Source organism: Varanus komodoensis, unplaced genomic scaffold (assembly GCF_004798865.1).
Source record: "Varanus komodoensis strain SLA01 unplaced genomic scaffold, ASM479886v1 scaffold15, whole genome shotgun sequence".
Lineage (NCBI taxonomy): Eukaryota > Metazoa > Chordata > Lepidosauria > Squamata > Varanidae > Varanus > Varanus komodoensis.
In genome coordinates this window covers 24,927,317-24,946,019 of record NW_025335440.1, presented here as the reverse complement: position 1 = coordinate 24,946,019, position 18,703 = coordinate 24,927,317, and the positions used below count along the sequence as shown (strand labels likewise).

Here is an 18,703-nt window from a genome sequence, read left to right as displayed (position 1 = left end):
TTGGGGTTGGGAGTGCGGCATTAAAATAATTTATTATACTTGTATCCTGCTCTGACATGGGGTTCTTTGTGGCCCTTTGTTCAAGATCAGGCCAAAAAGTCCAAAAATACGAATCAGTATAAATACAATAATATGGTAGAGCAAATATAACTACAAGTACAAATATAATATGCAAATTTGGCTACAAGCAATACAGAATTAAAATGAGATGTCCTAACCAGATGTCCTGGTTCTTACTTTCCAGTGTTTTGATCTTAGAAGTTTCTGAAAACGTAGCCCATAATCAGGCATTGGCTTCACCAGTTAATATTATATAAACATCATATAATTTCTAGCCTTGGCAGAAGGCAAAACAACTTCATACTGAAACATTATGGTCAGTGCAGCCTCGAACAAACTCAGCAATTAAAAAAATACATGTTGTATACTACTAGCAAGGCACTTAAATCACCCTTTCTCTATATCTCTGCAGTATACAAGTTCTGGGCAGTGACTTTTTCTACAGAAAATTTATTTGATTGTATCCCTTTTAGTAGAGGACAAAATGTTGACCCCCCCCCGCCCTATTTTAGTTGCTATTAAATATTGTTAAACCTAGATTATATTTATGCCTACTATTAATAAGTTGCTCTATGGTCAAAGTTCTCTGGGTGGCTTATAGGGATGCTGAATGTAGTGATACACAATTACTGGTCTAAGATATGGCTTTTCTCATTCAGTCCAACAGAGCTCCAATTTTAAGATTCAAGTGTGTGACTGGAATTCTGATGAGCTTGCAAGCCATGTTTCCTGGATCCCTGTGAAAGAATTGCTTCATCATAACTTCACATCTACTTTTCTGAGAGATGGGAGAAATGACACTAATGGTAATAAAATAAATGAATATGCATTTGTTGGCTGATGTGAAAAATATAACCATTTTGAAGATATATCATAGAATCATCATGAATACACAATGAAAAAGTCATAGCTTTTGTATGAAGAGATTTCAATGAAAACAAAAGATATGCAACATGAGCTTTGATAAATTAGATCTTTTTTTCTCTCTCTGTTTTCACATTATTTGCTCATAATCAGTTGCATTTTAATTACTGTATATTGCATTTCTTGCTCTCATGGGCTGAGGCTTTATCTCACTTTCCTAACAAATCTTATGCACTCTTGCCCTTTTATTATAGCAGTAAAAAACTAAAGATGGGAGTCTCTGTTTACTTTTGTCGGAAAAAGAAAGCATTTAGTCAAAGGTACATAAAATTACAAAACTGTAGATGTGATAGCCATAAGAACGTGATAAAGGGCCTGGTGGCTCAGACCAAAGGCCTGCCCCATCCCACATTCTGTTCCCATAGTAACTAGCCAGCTTCCTCTCAGAAGGCCAGTAAGCATGACACAATTGTGACAGTGCCCTTTTGCACATGTACCCCAGAAACATGCATTCAGAGACCTACTGCCTCACACTGGAGTCTGCATATATCCATATCTTATAATAGATAGCCTTATCTTCCATGAATTTGTGTAAATTGAACTCTTTTAAAGCCATCCAAATTGGTGCTCATCACGACATTATGTGTTCCATTGCTCAAGTGTAGGAGGTGAGACAAACTACTTCCTTGTATCTATCTTGTATCTCTCAACATTCAGCTTCCTTAGATGGCCACAGGTTCTAGCCAAATTAGAGAAGGAGAAACCAGCCCAGGAGAAGTATATCACAACCTTTGATTGTCTCCAAACTCATGGGATAGGATCTGGAGACATCTGCTTAGGGTTTTCTTTTCTGAGGTTGCAGGAGTAACTGCCTATTCCTGGGATAGGTCAGGAAATGAATGAAGAGACTGTGTGTGTGAGAGAGAGAGGGAGAGCTTGCTTGTGAGGCATATCATGGCCTTGGACTAAACATGGACCAGACTAGAGCCTCCCCCCCTTGACCCTCTCTGCCACAAAGCCATAGCAGAGTCTTTTGCCAGATCAGGAGTGTTAAAACTCTTTCAGGCAAAGTGTTCAATTCATTTTCAGATAAGCTCTCAGGAATGCAATTTCAATGGTGGACAGGGCTGACAGCAACAAGAGTCAAGCCCAATATATGTATATTCCAACTTAAATGTCTGACTGCTATAACCAAGTCTTAGGAGAGACACCTGAACCATACAGATGGTGTGTGTGTCTGTGTGCGTGCACACACACGCTGGGAAGCTGTGAATCTATTGGCAGTCAAGAGAAGTTATGGTCATAGGAAGCAGCTGGCCATCTGTGGAACTGCAGATTGGAGTACTGTGGATTGGAGTACTGGGCAAGTCAGATTTAGCCCATTGACTTTGAGGTTCAACACCCTTCTCTAGATTAAATAGGGGAGGGTCCAAAGGGAAGAGGAATTAGCCCTTTGGGGAGGGTCCAAAGGGAAGAGGAATTAGCCCTTAGGATAGTTACTTCCTTGGCTGATGCCTATAACTTTTAAATATTTCTAGTGATACATATGATACGTTAATCTCAAAGTCCCATGATGATGATGATGATGATGATGATGATGATGATGAACATTATTAAAATAATCCAACAATGACATGTTGGATTCTATGGGAGCAAGCGTTCATACTTAAAGGAACGCTTGCTCCCATATATGCCCTCCCGCCCCTTGAGGTCAGCAGCAGATGCCCTTCTCCGGGAACCATCTGTGAATGACATCAGGAGGGTGAGTACCCGGAGGAGGGCTTTCTCGGTGGTGGCGCCCCATTTATGGAATGCGCTCCCCGGAGAGGTCCACCTGGCGCCATCGTTATTTGCTTCGGCACCAGGCTAAGACCTTTTCATTTAAAACTTATTTTAATTGTTAACTGTTGATCATTTATTTATGGGGTTTTAGTTGTTGTTTTTTTTTTAATTTTAGCCGAGAATGCACTGAGGTTTTATTGAGGTTTTATTGAGGTTTTATGGTACTGGGGGTTTAATGTATGGTTAACTTTTTTGATGTTGTGAGTCCCCCGAGGCTTATTGCGATGGGGCAGCATAGAAAAGTTTTAAATAAATAAATAAATAAATAAAATGTAAAAAGCCTTAGTTTTCTATAGAGCAAATGTTCTGCTAGCAGACAATCTCACTTTCCTTCTTTAGTATTGCTAATGGAAAAGGTTCATGAGTAGCAGAAATGGGAAAACTCACTCTTGGAGAGCTCTTGCCAGTTGGAGTGGATAGTACTAGTACTAGGTCCCAGTACTCAGACTCAGTATTTGTATGTTTTTACAAAGTTAATTGTCCTGTCTTTAAAAATAAATGCTATGTTGCAATAGGAGTGAAGGCATTTTTCCTGTCCAAACACTGAATAAAATTGGTTAGCTTAAAGTGTTTAGCTGCTCTAAGTATTTTAAGATCAGAAAAAAAGAGTATAAAATATCTTAATTTTGGAAAGGTACCCAAGTGTTTTGAAGTGGTTTATTGTTGCTCAAATAGGTCATGTATAGGGCTTTTCATTTCTTCCTAGTTCATAGAAAATTGCTAGCAATGTAAGTTTAATAAAAGAACCCCCAAACTAAATACAGTCAAAGTCACCCACAAAGCTAAAAAAAAAGAAAGCCTGTACTAAAGTTGAAATTTGCAAATAAATACTTGGGCTTTTTTTCATTTTGTTCATCTTCCGCCTTGCCCCATAAGGAGGGAGCACTAAATTAAATCACAGTTACTTAGTCTAGACAACTGTATTCTCAAAATGAATTTGATTATGGAATATGAGTAATTCTTTTTGATGTACTCAAGAGATATAATAAACTTTTTGTTCTGACCTTGACTGATATTTTTTCTAGCTGTGTGAATTCTATTTTCTGTGTTATTAAACTCTTGAGTTTTATGGCATTTGTGCTAGTGGAAACTTTATTGGAATGGATGATTGTTGCACCAAAGGAGACTTTGTAGTGAAGCAGAGATGTCCATTCAATTGTGTTAATGTTAAGAGATCTGTCACTTGTTGGTTTAGAGTTCTTTTAACTGTCTTGTTCTCCTATTGTTATAAATGGCAGCTTTGCTGTATTTTCCCCTCCTTTTAGCAGTTTGCAAATATACTGGTCAATAAGTGTTAGAGAATAAATGCAGCATTTTAACAGCACATAGAATTATGCAGAAATGTTAACCAACAGTTCCCTATGGCTTATTGTTATATTTGAGAATTATATTTTTCTTCTCTTATAAAGTATGAAAGGAGAAATATTCTAGCTGCTTATGATTAACCAGTTTTTACAGATTAGATTGGGGATTTTTTTCTAAATCCAATTTACTGAAACGCATAAATAGCTTTTTATTCCATCCCAGTAGTAATGCCTCTGTTTGCTGCTCATTGATGATTGAGAACACTTGTGTGAAACTTCAGCAATGTTTAATTCAAGTGGAGAGTGTTTTCCACTTGCATTTTTGGCCTTCAAAAAAGCCTGTATTCTATACAGGCCACTTTGGGGTCTTTTCTGAAAGAAGGAAAGTGACATGAATAAATGCAAATCACTGCCCTGATGAAGGTCTGTGTAGCATCTTCGTCCTGTCTGTACAAGACGCTGTCATAAAAAGTATATTGCTTTTTCAGGTGTTCCTGTCCATGCCATTATAATCATCTGAAGAGGGGAGAGGGGGCCACACATTTTGGGTCCATTCTTCCCAGTGTATCCTGCCATCCATGCATTTGGGCAAAATGTCTACAAAAGGGATCCTGCTCTCTGCATGGTAGCTCTCTCTGCAATGGGGATCTGTGCCTGAGCACATACAGTTCTGCCAGATTGAATGAGAATAGCTGCAATTTTCAGGCTAGCTCTAGCAGCTGCTGGTGAACTGTTGATGATTCTGGGTGGCAGGGATGCTGTGCTACTGTATGGAGCTGCCACCAAGAGGAAGCAATTCTCAGTGGCTTCTCCTTGGCTGCTATAGTGTGCAAACTGCACTGTGATGAGAACACCTGCAAATTAGGCTTATACTCTCTTGCCTAGAACGTTACCCTTTGGGCATGTAAGTTGGTTTATCATAGCATTTATTCATCCCAGAGTGACCAATAAATTGGATCTTTTAAAAAATGGTAATCATTGTCAAGGGAAAGTTTATTGACAGCACCAAAATGAGATGCAAGTTCCCATGCTAAGTAAGTTTCAAGGATATAGCTGTCTCAAAGCATAACTCTCTAACAAGATTGTTTTATGTACAGATGCATACAAATGAGTGGGATTAGAAAACCCGCTTGAACAGAATCTAAACTTTCATCCTAGATGCAGTCCATGAGTTGCTTGAACTCAAGTTACTGAAGAGCAAAATTAGGCTAGAAATGGAACCTCAATTGAATAGTAAAGCACAATTTTGGTCATCCTGTACCCTGAATACAGAGACCCCCGTTACTAACACTGAGGTGAATTTATTAATAATCTCTGTCTTTGAATGATAGCTGCAATGCCTTGCACAGTTACCTGGAATTAAGTCCCATCAAATTCAACAGAACTTCAGACCTGACCATGCTATGACTTGTGCTGTTATATATTGCCCTGCATAGACTTGGCTCACCAATGTGAGTATTTAATACAAATAAATAAGCCCATATTTATATTCCACTGATGCCAGAGCAAAGATCAGTCCATCTAACTGGTTTGTGGTACCTAAGAGTCTTCAGTCTTTGCATTTGTGCTTTTAAGAAGCATACTTAAACCAATCACATTTCACCGAAGCTAAAAGCCAAAGCCAAAGTTTTGACCATCAAAAAAATTCCAGAAGCAATATTAATATAATGTCTTTAATAGGCCAACCAAAAAGTCACCCAAAATGTGCAGGGTTTCATGACTTACTGTTTTTCATGATCAAGTGTCCTTGATTTTGGTGTCTTGCAACAGCAAGGGGTTGGACCCAATGGCCTTCATGGCCCCTTTCAGCTCTACTATTCTGTGATTCTATGAAGGAGCTTATGTGCTTTCCCTGAGATGGAAAATATTCTGAACACTTTATATGTCCAAAGATGGGGCATCCAATTTATTTGCCTTTTTTACTCTGATGCCTTAGGGGCAGGACTAGGTAAAGCCTGAGAGCAGCTCACCATCTGCTTAGAGCCATGTTGAAATGTTTGCAGACTATTTCTGCACCATTTCTTCTCAAGATTGCAGTCATGAAGATCCCATGATTTCAGCATCAGACTTTACTTCCTGCCTTATTGCTTTTTATAAGAGCTTGCCTGAAGTAAAGATTAGTCAATCTCAAAAGCTTGCATATTTTTGCTGACTTCTTGTTTGGCCTAAAAATGCTGTTGCAGTAATACTTACTTACTTACTTATTGCATTTATATACTGCCCCAGTTGCCCAGAGGGCTCTCTAGGCAGTTTGCAAACATTAAAACCCATATGCAGGCCATTAAAAGGGGCTTCAGAGCTCCCATCTGCTTACTTCAACAGTATCTTTAGGTGGATACAGAAGCTGGGGACAAGAGATATTGGCCAGGAGATATGAATGCAGGGCCCTGTTCCAGACTGAAAGGATTGCAAGGTCCAGCAAGGCCTTTTTCTTCCAAGTAAAAATAGTCAGTTTAACGCCAGTATGAATAAAGAATCAGAGTTGTGAATGGGAAGGGAGGGAGAAAAGTTATGGAAAACAGGAACATCATACTAGGTTTGTAGAACTGTTATTATCTATATTTATCAGATAAATATTATATATATTTATCAGATATTTATTTTCAGAATGCTGACCTGCTAAGTAAATGTTTATTCCTTTAAATACTTATGTTCTGGTCTGGATGGCTCTCAGGACTAATATTTCTCAGAGCATGTGCTAAATACAGAAAAACAGAACCCTACAGCTATCCCTAAATTACTGACAGCTAGTATTTAGGAGAGTGCTGGAAAGGTCTGTTTTCAGTGGCCTGTAATAGCTAGACACGTATCGAAGATGCCTAGATATATCCATGTTCGTTGGCAAAGTGATAGGATTCAGATCTTTGGGATTTCTTTTTATGAAGGAAAATAAAACATTGGATTATCCACAGTTCTGATGACCAGAACTGATATATCAAAACTCAAGTTAACAATAATTGAAACTCCAAAGCAGGATACATTGGGAATGAGGATAGTGGTCTTGGGAAATTTTTCCCACAGACTTCTGGCTGCCTTCCAGATAGTTCAGAATTGGAAAGTAAAACTTACTTCAGTAAGATTGGGGAGGATGTGCTTGGTCAAGATTCAAGAGATGCAGGAGGAGAAGGAGGTGATTATCACAAGGCCAGGTGCTTCACTGAGCCAGGCAGTGGCTCGGAATGGTCAAAATGTACAGCCAGTGGAAGTCCTTGAGGATGAGGACTCTCAGGTGCAGGCCCATGGTCAGGTGTCAGCAGAGGCGGGAGGTCCAGTTGAATGAGCAGCATGCAGAGGGGAGGCCCTGAGGGAATGGGACCAAGGCATGTTCATAAGGAAAGTTTCTGGAGATAAACACCAGATTCTGTTAAATAAAACAAAACAAAAACCCTTTGCGTGTTCAGAAATCCATTCTGGGTGATTCGTACTTGGGAGCAATAAAGAATATTTTGGCAGGAAAATGGTCTGTGGCTGGTGAACCTCAGCTCACAACAGCATGGTCTGAAAAATAACTTCTTTTATTAGTATTTGTCCTGAGGGTAAGAAGGGTCCTGAACTTCTGTTTGAGCCCAGGGTGAAGTGAAGAAAGAGGTCAAAAAGCTACAGCTTCTGCATGATGAAAAATGACAAAATGCCAATGATGCTATTGCCTTACATTTCTGCTGCCATGCCAGTCAACGCAATGGCGCAACAACTTCTGATATGCTTTATTACCAATTTCAAATTCGATGTCATGAAGAGAGGTGGAATGTCAGGATATGGCAGTATGGAAACCGAACAACCTGCACAACCTATTAGCAGGAAACATACAAATGCCTGACCTCATTTTAGAAACCTACTGTTGCCTCTTTGACTCTAGTGCCACCTTATTTTCTCTTTGACAGAAACTGTTGAAAAAAGCTCTGTTTTGGTCCTAAAGATAATATTCAGAGATTATGAAGGATGAAGCATTAGACTTAATAATAATGAAAGAGAGTTCTTGGAAGATTTTAACTATCAGCTGCTGAAAATAGCTAGGGAGGCAAATGATTCAGGAGTAAAAAGTGATGATATATTTTATAAAGACCAGGTTTCTGCTCTTTCTATTTCTGATAGATAAAAGAGAATATGTACAATATAAGTCATTTTCTTAGGCCTCTGTAGAGCTGTTGCTATCAGGAGCAAAAGGTCAAGAAGTTCCAAAATTGGTTTCAGGCTTTAGCCATAAACCAATGTTCTTCTGCAACTGGTCACACAATATTCTAGCTAATGTCTTGGTATGGAGCTGTTGTACAGATTGATTCTGGTCAGATTTCCTATTTCCTGGTAGTTTTATCAGTTAAAATGGGCTTTAAAAATTTCTTTAAACTCTGTAAAAGTTTTCGACTGCAATCCTATGCATAGTTACCCAAGAATATGTTCAGTTGAAGTCAAAATAGGATTTATTTCTAAGCAGACACACATTGTTATTGTGTGAGTGTACAGATATAACACATTAAATATGAAAACAAACAGACCTAGACAGGATGGGAAGAAAGGAGGACTTAAGGAAACTTCTCCAAATGAGAGCAATAATGGACAAAGGCTGGCAGACTAGCAGCCATTTTAACAATGGTTGGAAGATTAGGCCATGGGATTAAGTGGTCCCTCTCCCTGGACCCTCTTTTTAATGAAATAATTCCCCATTAGCTCTATTTGCCATTGATTGATGTTATATCTGACCAATCAGACCAATGCCATGCATATTTAACACAAAACAACTGTATCCAGAAGGTAACTTTTTGAACTCTCTGGGTACCACAACCTGTGAGTAATTCCCACTTCCTTAACTTTATTAAATGATTGAAATTGCTTTACGTTGGCCCAAACAATTGACTGGGCCCTGGCATAATGAGCGCAGTACGGATTGAAGACATGCTGCCTTCTTGTATTAAGTTGTCTAGAGACAAGTAGAGCCACCAACTCCCTGCCCCAGGTTTGTGAGGCTAGCCTCAAATGTCTGATTTTTAGGTTTATTGCAAATGTATGGTTCTTTGATCTCCAGGAAGTCAGGGACATCAAAGAACTGTGCTTAAAGAAATTGTATGGAAGTGACAGCCTCCAGAAAATAGATATACCCCATTTAATTAGAGAAAATTAGTCATTTTCTTTTCAAAGAACTAATGGAGGTTTTCTTTTTCAGGCTACTATAAGTGGACACCCACTCGCAACAACACATCATACAAAAGCACCCACCTGAATGACTCATTGTGTCATTGCTTCAGGGAGAACTGCCATTTTTCGTTTTACTACTTCATGGTGGATAGCAGTGTCCTCAAAGCAGTACTTTATACCAATAAGGTAAGGAACAAAACTCATCTGTAATTCAGCTTCAGCTAGTAAGACAGATTTGATTTTGTAAGGCATATCCAATCTTTCTTTCCTTCCCTTCTGGTCCCTTTCCATCCCGTCCAGTTCTGCCCTAATGGGAATATGGCTGGGAGATCCATTCATTGTGCTTGTAAAAGAGGATAAAGCAGGGAAAGCTATAACATCTCATGGCTGGAGGGACTAGAACCACTAGTTCTTTTAGAAATTACACCCCAAGTATTACTACTATTTCAGGTTTTAGTTTGGTGCTACCCAGAGTAGTTTCATTCACTCTTTTTGAAATGGGAAATGTGACAGAATTGGGAGTGAGAAGGTAGGCAGGATGTAGACTTTGTTTTTCTTTAGAGGAAGGAAGGAAGGAAGGAAGGAAGGAAGGAAGGAAGGAAGGAAGGAGAGTAGATTTCTGGCATCTTCCTTCATCCTTTCAGTAAGACATAGCATGTTGTGTCATTTATTATACAAATCCTTCACTTTGCATAAACACTTGCATATCAGCATCAGCTGTTGCCAAGAATGGGCCACCAAGGCACAGAAAACAGGAGCTGGCTGTTTGTAATGTCAATGTCATCTGTTAGTGAGGGGCCATAGCATGCCAAAATTGCTGGTTCAGTCTGCTGCCAGTTGGTGCAGACAACATTGAATGAGGCAGACTGATGGTCTTGCTCAGTAAAAGGCAGATTTCAAAGAATATATGGCACTAGCATGGAAACCATCTCTGTGATACAGAAAACCTGTGTAGCAATTGATGTCACATTCTCTTTGTGGAAAATCCACTCAATGGAAATGTTTTTCCTCCCAGAAGTTTCCAAAAGGAACTGTTAAGAATTGCAAATCTGGTAATTCTATGGCATAAAGCACTCGCTCCCATCCTGGTGGCTTCCAGATGTGTTGGACTTCCATCATCCCCAGCTGTCATGGCCATGTGCTAAAGTGGAGAATTTGACATAGAATTTTTCCTGAAATAGAATAGAAATGATTGGGGTGGGGGGATTAACTAGCTGAAACGTGGCTGTGGTGCGCAGAAGCTTTGCCAGAGAAAAAGGGAAACACTCTAGGCGTGCCATCCAAAGGATTTGAGCTTTATCCCCAGTTGTTACTGTTGTTCTAGAGATTACGCATTTCCTAAATCACATCCTTCTCCATTCCAGTAATGTATCCTGTAGTCTTCCCACTGGTGGAGCTCCTCTTCACTGGCAGAAGGACATCTCAGCACCATCCTAACCTAATCCTAAACTAGGAATTAGGATTGTTTTGTCCTTCATTATGCTCTTTTGACACTCCAAATGTACTAACTGTGGATGAGCTAGAACTGCTGTTAGCAATTATCTACTAGTGCAAAGCACTCTGCACATGTCCTTTAAACACAAGTTAGTATGAATATTTCACATGCAAGGTTGCTGCTGTTGTTTCAAAACCAGGAAGTGGAAAAAAATAACCTTACAACCTCTGGCCCTTGCTAATGAGCAGGCCTTCGAACAGTGAACCCAAAACTGAGCCACAAAGGTACCAGGGACATATTTTTTAAGGATGAAGCCAATGTTGCTGGTAACTGCAGGGCAGTGTTCTGAACGCAGCAACACTTCAATGATCTATTACCAAATTACTCACTTTTTCTTTCCAGAAGGAATAAGGCGTGTTATCCAAGGCTTTGTTGTTGGAAAGGAGACTAAATGAGTCTTTGTTACCTGGAGGTATAATAAGAGAAAGCAAGACTTGTCACTTGTGGAATCAGCTTCAGCTTGGCTTCTCTCCTGCTACTAAATAGTTTTATTCCATTTGATGATTATTTTTAGCGTTAATGTAAAATGTGAATTCCAGTTTCTAAGGAATGCTCTGTACATGACACACACTTCCACCACTCTTTAGCCTTAAGAGAAGTGAAGGTTTTAACTTTGCAAATATTAAAATGTCCTCCCTCCCTGTACACCCAGAACCCACAGCAATGTTTTCTAGTATTGTGCTAAGAAAACATGACTGCATGAATGGTCAGGAACTTCTACATGAGAACCTCACTTTCAGAACTCCTGCCTGGAACTGCCCGACTTGACTTCTGTAACGTGCTCTACGTGGGGCTACCCTTGAAGACGGTCCGGATACTTCAGTTGGTTCAAAATAGAGCTGCCAGGCTGCTGACGGGGACTGGGCGTTATGTTCACATGACTCCAGGCCTCCATCAGCTTCACTGGCTTCCCATTGAAGTCCGGGCCCAATTCAAGGTGATGGTGATGACCTATAAAGCCCTAAACAGCTTGGGTCCTGGTTATCTGAAGGAGCGCTTACGTCCATATATGCCCACCCGCCCCCTGAGATCTGCGGGAGAGGCCCTTCTCCGGGAACCCTCCATGAAGGAAATTAGGACGGTGAGTACCTGGAGGAGGGCTTTCTCTGCGGTGGCACCTAATCTATGGAATGCGCTCCCCAGAGAGGAGCGCATTCCATAGATAGAGACCTTTTTATTCAAATGTCATTTTAACTGTTAATAGTATTTATTTATTTTATTCTTTGGCCAGGGCGACTTAATTTATACTGTTAATTTATATTATTTTAACGAAGTTTATGTCTGTGAGCCGCCCCGAGGCTTCGGCGAATGGGACGGCATAGAAGTTTACTAAATAAATAAATAAACAGCAGCCTGGGCTTCAACTGTGATTCAGCTGGCTGAGTCCATCAGCCTAGTCATGCTGGAGGCAGATGACAGGGTCCCTCCTGTGAATCGCAGCCTGGGCTGCATCTTTGACTCAAAGAGGATGGCTCGGTACATCAGTATGGCAGCACTTGTGGACAAACCAAAGCCCATCATCATGATCAAAACTGAGGAACAGCCCAAGGCCAGTAGATCAAGACCTCTTAAAAGAGATAGATAAATATATTAGTTTCACTTTCCCTGACTCTGAGTCAGTTAAAAAAATCTCAAGTTCTTTCAATTCCAGGTATAAAGAACCTTGGTAAATTCATACAAGAAATGAACTGAAACAATATTTTCACCCATTGAAGATTGTGATGTGCCTGCCTTCCATAAAACTGTTAAAAGTGAGGAGCGAAAGGAGAGGTGTCATTCATATTGGAGCACTAACAAGGTTTAGTACACAGGGATTCAAAACAAGACTTTAGGAGCAGAGTGCTCAGTGCCTGGATGGACAGTCAGTTTTGTTTTCTCCCACATTTGAAAAGTTTAAATCTCAAGTTGTGTCCCAAATATGAAGAATGTTGTAAATTTTGATAAATTCTTATAACCAAACTGAAATGAAATCCTCCCCCATTCCCTTGAGCCCCAAACACTCAGGCTTTGAGGCTAGGACTATGCCAGTTTGTTAGCATGGGTGGTTTAATATGCTCAGGCCCCTTCACATACAGAAGGGAATGTTGGTAAATAGGCAGCATCTTTTCTTGTGGCAGGAAGGCTTTCTTATTTGGCCAGCCTGATAGTAAGAATCTAGCATGCATCTTCCTGCCACCTGCACTATGATCTCCTTATGTCTAGATTCTGCTAAGGCTGCCCATGGCAGAACTTGGTCCTAACACTAAACTCCTGATTTTAGGTATTTTTTAAGGCTGCTGAGAATATACGATATCATATATAGTGCAGACTTACAGTCTTATGCAACTCTGATGAAATTTTACCTTGGAAGACTTAGTCTTGATGAGCAGGGACTACTCTGTGTTATTCTAGCTTGTTTCTATGCCAAAAACATCAGAACAGCAGAAGAGCCATGCTGGGTCATACCAAAGGCCTTCCTTGCCTTAGTCTAGATGATGTAAGACTTGATCGAATCCAACATGACTCTTCTTATGCCTTCTCTTAAAAATAAAAGTGGCCAGTTTAAGCATGCTTTTTAAAAAGTGTGTTTATTGCAATATGTAGTTTGGCCCTAGATCTGCTACGATCTGGTCAATTTGCTTTGTTACTGTGAACAAATGCTTCAATATAGACCCACCTTGCTCAAGGTTGCATGACTGCTAAGAAAGGAAAGGATGGGGGGAGGCACTGTGTTGCAGAACCCCAGGAAAGGTCCCTTGCAAGGCTACTGGAACCCATACAACTGGTGTCTCTGTAGACCTTCCACAGACACATTAGATTTTCTATATAATTTTTTGTGAGAATGGGTTGAGGAAGCAGTTCATTAAACCCTCTGCCTCGGGGAAAACACACACATTTATCTTTTTGTCTGCCTTGTAACTTCCCAGTGCAGTTTATTTTACATTTACATAGATATCTCCTGATAATTGCTTGATTATTATGCCTAATTACAATAAATGTCTTGTCTTCCCTGGAGTCCTTGAAATTGGAGCAGTAAACACAGCAAAGCAGTACAGATAAGAATGTTCCTCCAGTCAGCAGTGATTATGGTTCTGAAAGATTGCGTATGGAGCACACATACACACATTTGTGACCACTTGTGCGCATGTATGAACTCTTCTGTTGTTATCAGGATGAACAAGTAATGCTGTGGCAAGCCAGTTCTCCAACTAACAACGAGTGGGTAAAAGCAGAAATACGGATACCAGCAGGTTGTGAAAAAAACAAGGTAAGAGAGAAATTCAGGCACCCCAGTGTTGAAAGAGCTTCTTGATGATCTACAGCAGAAACAAACATTGCTTGGGGTAACCAGTGGATTTTTGTGTGGAAGAACGCTGAGCTCCATGCAATTTTGGTCTTCTACTCAAATCGTTGGCTCAGAATTATTTTGTTCTGGGGGTAACCCTGATGTTTTCCCACCTCTGCCGTAAAAGGTCTGTTGCATATATGGAACTTTCCATGCCCAGTCCTTCCTTTTTGTATTTTCATTCTTCTCCGAACAGACAACCCCCACTCAATGAATGCTTGCAATATTCTCCATCATATATGAGGAAGGGAACTCCCAGCATGCAAAGTGCTTTGGATAGTAGGTGCCCTTTCAAGCACTCCAGTAGGCAGCAGGTATCTGGAAAGAGATGGGGAAGACAGGTGAATAGGACCTAATAATTCAGCTCCTCCCTAGCCGCCACATTTCACATGACCTCCAGAATTTGCCCATGAGCCAGCCACTCCAGGCCTTTTCAAAAGGGATGCAACTTTTCTACAGTGAGCATTCCACAGCTAATCTTCCTCTCTTCACATCTAACTTATGCCTCCACTGTTTCTTTGACTTCTTAATTTTTATCCCACCTTTCTTCTAAGGAGCTCCACTGTACATGATTACTCCCCCTCATATCTTCTCAACAGTTCTATGAAATAGGTTAGGCTTAGAGATAGTTACTGGCACCAAGATTAAACACTGGATTTCATGGCTCAGTGGAAATTTGAACCCAGTTCTTTGTATTCCTATCCAGCACTCGATCCTATACTGGCTCTCATTTTCCTCCAGAGCCAGATCAAGTATTGCAATCATCTGGAGTGAGATGACATGGGGACGTGCCAGCAGCATCTCCAATTGATTTTCCCTTTTAAATTCAGCCAGCCAGCTGCTACTGGGCAAGTGTGCCAGTTCTGTAGCAGGATTAAGCTCTCTATTGGAAGGACAGAATAGAACTGCAGAAACTATGGCACACCTGCTACTTTGGAACATGCTTCAGGATGCATTATCTCCTGGATAGTTCCTGCATCAAATCAATTTCTAGCATAGCAAAAAATGGATTAGTTTGTTTGCTAATCCCTTGCTTTCTTCTGACTTTTAATATGCTAGTGAAATTCATGCCTTGTTTGGATACAAAACATATAACTGTTTGCAAACATCCAGGGATTTTGATTAGGCATGTGCAAGACTTTTGCTTCAGTTCACAGATCATCAAAACTTGCCTCATTTCCAACAGTTTTGGAAAGAGTTGACACATCCCCAAACTTGTGATCATGCTCAAAAAGTGAAGTTTTTAAAGATGCCTTTTAAAATGTGTATAAACCCCTTATCTCATGTTTTTTACAGTTTAGTTGATGGAGGAAAGGATTTTGAAAGACACTTTTTAAAGCACTTTTTAAAATGCAGGTGGAATGTGTACCTTCTCCATTAGAAAGGCACAGTTTACCCATGCAGGAAAAGGGTAGATCACAAATGAAAAAGCGAGTGCCATGAACATAGAATTTGGAAAATTTCACATGGCAGTACAATTTGTATCCAAATCAAACCAATCAGTTTTACTGAAGCATAAGCCTGATGTGGCCTATGGGTAAAACTTATCCTATAGTGCATATAAATACACATTTACCATCAGAGTTGGTCCAGTTATGTGTAATGTAAACACATCACTGGCATGTGACTGTGCTGCAGCATGCTAATGTTATATGGAAATGAGGCAACTAAAATGGAAAGTAAATAAATAGGTTGTTTACATCAGCAAGGTCTTTGTCTGTGGCTCGTGACCTATATGAATCATATCTGTCTTACAACAAATTAAAGAAATACACTGTATGACAACACTGAACAAATTATCGACGCTGTTAATAAGACATTAGTCTGTGTTTTCCTCTTTCCGTTAATAGCCTGGTAAACATAAAATGCTAAACATTCTTTCAGCTGCTCTTGGAAGGAACTATCAAAAGCAAGGCAAGCAGCATTTGCTTGGATCACTTTGATTTTGTGGATAGTACAAAATTGGACTTGCCGAAGATTTGTTCCTCTGAAGAATTTGCCTGTGCCAATGGCCAATGCATTGACATTAGTCTGCTCTGCGATTATCAGTGGGACTGTTTAGATGGAAGTGATGAAGATCTATCTGCCTGTGGTAAGTCTGATAAATTGTCCTCAAGATGATACACTGCCAAACAGACTACAGATGCAAGGACATCTCCACTATAGAAAGAAATATATACAAACATTATTTGCATGACTACGAGGGAGTAAAACTGAATGAAACCTTCTCCACTGCTTGTTGGTAATCTGGGGTGAATTTTCATGCAGATCATCCAGTTAACAAGATCATGTCACACTGTTGCTTAATTTCAAGTGTGAAATAGTGTAATGTAAATGAATCAACATTTCTTGGAAAGAGTTTCCAAAAATTGCCTAAACAATACTTTTTTCAGCACTGGGATCATTGTAAATGTTGGTGAACCCATATGTATTTTTGGCTTAGTTTTTTTAAGGATGTGCTCTTTCAGAATTGAGCAACTTGACTGTTGATTAGAACTCTTCATGATTTTGTAAGTGTTATAAAGAAGAACCTTCATATTCACTATTCATTCAATTCAATGAAATAATTTAAAAAGCCATGCCAAGGAAACGATTACACTATCATGAGCAGTTTTGGGTTTTTTTGGATTTCTATTGATAGGGCATGGCTTCACAATGAGTTATCAGTGGCCTATGATGTTGAGGGACCAGAAATTAGATCGTAGGCTTTGCCTATGATCCCCAGTCCTGGGTTCAGTCCCTGGCATGTGCCTTTTAAAAAAATAATCACAGGTGAGGTGGACAGCCATTGGTTGAGGCACAGCAGAGTCGCTACTAGTCAAAGTAGAAAATACAGGACTAGATGTGGCTACATTTTTTTTTATTTTTTGAACCTCCACCCCAGGGCACTTTGCCGAGTAGGCAATATAGAATGCAATACAAATTAATTATTTAAAAATAGATGGACAAACTGTCTGACCTTGAATAAGGCTGCATCCTGAATCAAGAGGTGCTCTTAGGGTGCAGTTTTATACATGTTTAATTCCAGGTAAGTGAGTGTAGGTTTATAATATAAGTCATTCTTCTTTCTTAAATTACCAATAAATATGCCCTCTGTATGCATTAACATCAGTTTGCCATTATCTTTTGACTGTGCATCCTCCTGCTTGATGTTTTTCCTCTTTGTCAACTGAAAGGACCAATGAACATCATCTCTTTGATCTCCATCCATCTAATACAGGTCTTCAAAATATTCATCTCGCCCAAGATTTTGAATTTTGGGGTGTTCTTAAAAATAGCAGTGGCAAATAAAAATCCCTCCCAGGACTTTGCTACCTAAGCTTAGTCTAGGAAGCCTGCTACTTATCCTTTGACCAAGCATTCTCTGTGCTAAGTTAGCATGTTCACGCATGAGTCTGAATGTTGCAAATTTAGGTTTTCTCAAAATATTCAAAGCAAGAATTCAAAAGGAGACGTTGCATCAGAACTAAATGATCCATAGAGAAAATGTAGTCATAATAATTTCAGCCCTGTTTTCTGAGATAAAATGGTGGGGGAAAGACTTCACTTTGTGTAATCTCTGGCAAGTAACTTGGACAACATTTGGTCACTAGGTGAGTTAATACTTATATGTCTGCGACAATTGCTCATTGGTTGCTGCACCCTTCCCAGTTCTTTCCACCAGCTTTGATCTGTGCAGAAGATTCTGGGTGAGAGCCCCAAATTTCCAGGAGCACAGTCCTGTGGGCAGGAAAGATGAAATATGTGGCTAACTATGACTAGTAAACCAGTATTAGAGTCAGCTACACTTAACTGCAGGTGATAGTCAAACATTCTGTGTTGTCCTGTGGGGAAATCCTCATTCCCTGCCATTTTTTGAATATAAATTGTTCCTTGTTAGTGAGTGCACATGTATCAGCACTGCCACTGCCATCATAGGGCAAGGGTGAGACAAACATTTTGGCACGTAAGTACCCTTTGCAGTGTGAAAGGTTTTCTGCAGCATCATCACAAATTGCTACCAAGGGAGATAGGGCAAAGAACCAGAAACCTGCATAGCAGACATGGTCCAAATGAGAGGTGGGATTAGAGCCCTAACACGTTAAAGGAACAAACAAAAACATTTTTTAATGGCACAGTTTTCCACAACAATATAACCCCATTATGCAGCAATCCATGTGCCCCAAAGGAAGAAAATGTGTTACATATTATTATCCTGAAGGTGAAAAAAGGAGATATTTATCATGATGAGCAGGAAGGGAGGCGCCCCAGGGCAAGCTGGAATCTAAGCATCACTATGTTCTCTAAAACAGCCCTAACCTGTCTTGCATTGGCATTCTTCTTTAAGTTTCTCTCTCTCTCTCTCTTCCTGTTTAATGTGTGGTTTTAAATTAAGTACTACAAACTTTTAATGTTGTTTTAATATGTTTTTAATACAATGTATCCTTTCTTTATTCTGCCTTCTGAACTACCTGGAGAGATTTGGGTATTGGGCAATAAAGGAATTAGATAAACAAAAACAGAAATGAATTACTAATAATAATTGGCAGCAGCCAGCAGCATGGCACCAAGGCAGCCAAAATGAAAGTATTATCAACTCGGGTGATGTGCTTTCATTCCTGCCAACTGCCTTGCAGGCTGCCCTGGAGGGAAATCACGATATCGCTTTAAATTCAGGGCACGCAGAAAGCGGTGAGGTCACAA

At 39.9% G+C, this 18,703-nt stretch overlaps 1 protein-coding gene across 1 annotated transcript in view; it reads left to right on the top strand.

Annotated features, from left to right (window-relative positions):
* The first annotated feature begins 8,620 nt into the window (after nt 1-8,620).
* Nucleotides 8,621-18,703, top strand: part of MALRD1 (MAM and LDL receptor class A domain containing 1) — a 242,556-nt gene continuing 232,473 nt past the window's right edge. The window contains exons 1-4 of the mRNA XM_044425030.1: nt 8,621-8,660; nt 9,229-9,386; nt 13,847-13,942; nt 15,905-16,112. Of these exons, the coding sequence (XP_044280965.1) occupies nt 8,621-8,660; nt 9,229-9,386; nt 13,847-13,942; nt 15,905-16,112 (502 nt within the window). The remainder of the gene's footprint in view (nt 8,661-9,228; nt 9,387-13,846; nt 13,943-15,904; nt 16,113-18,703) is intronic.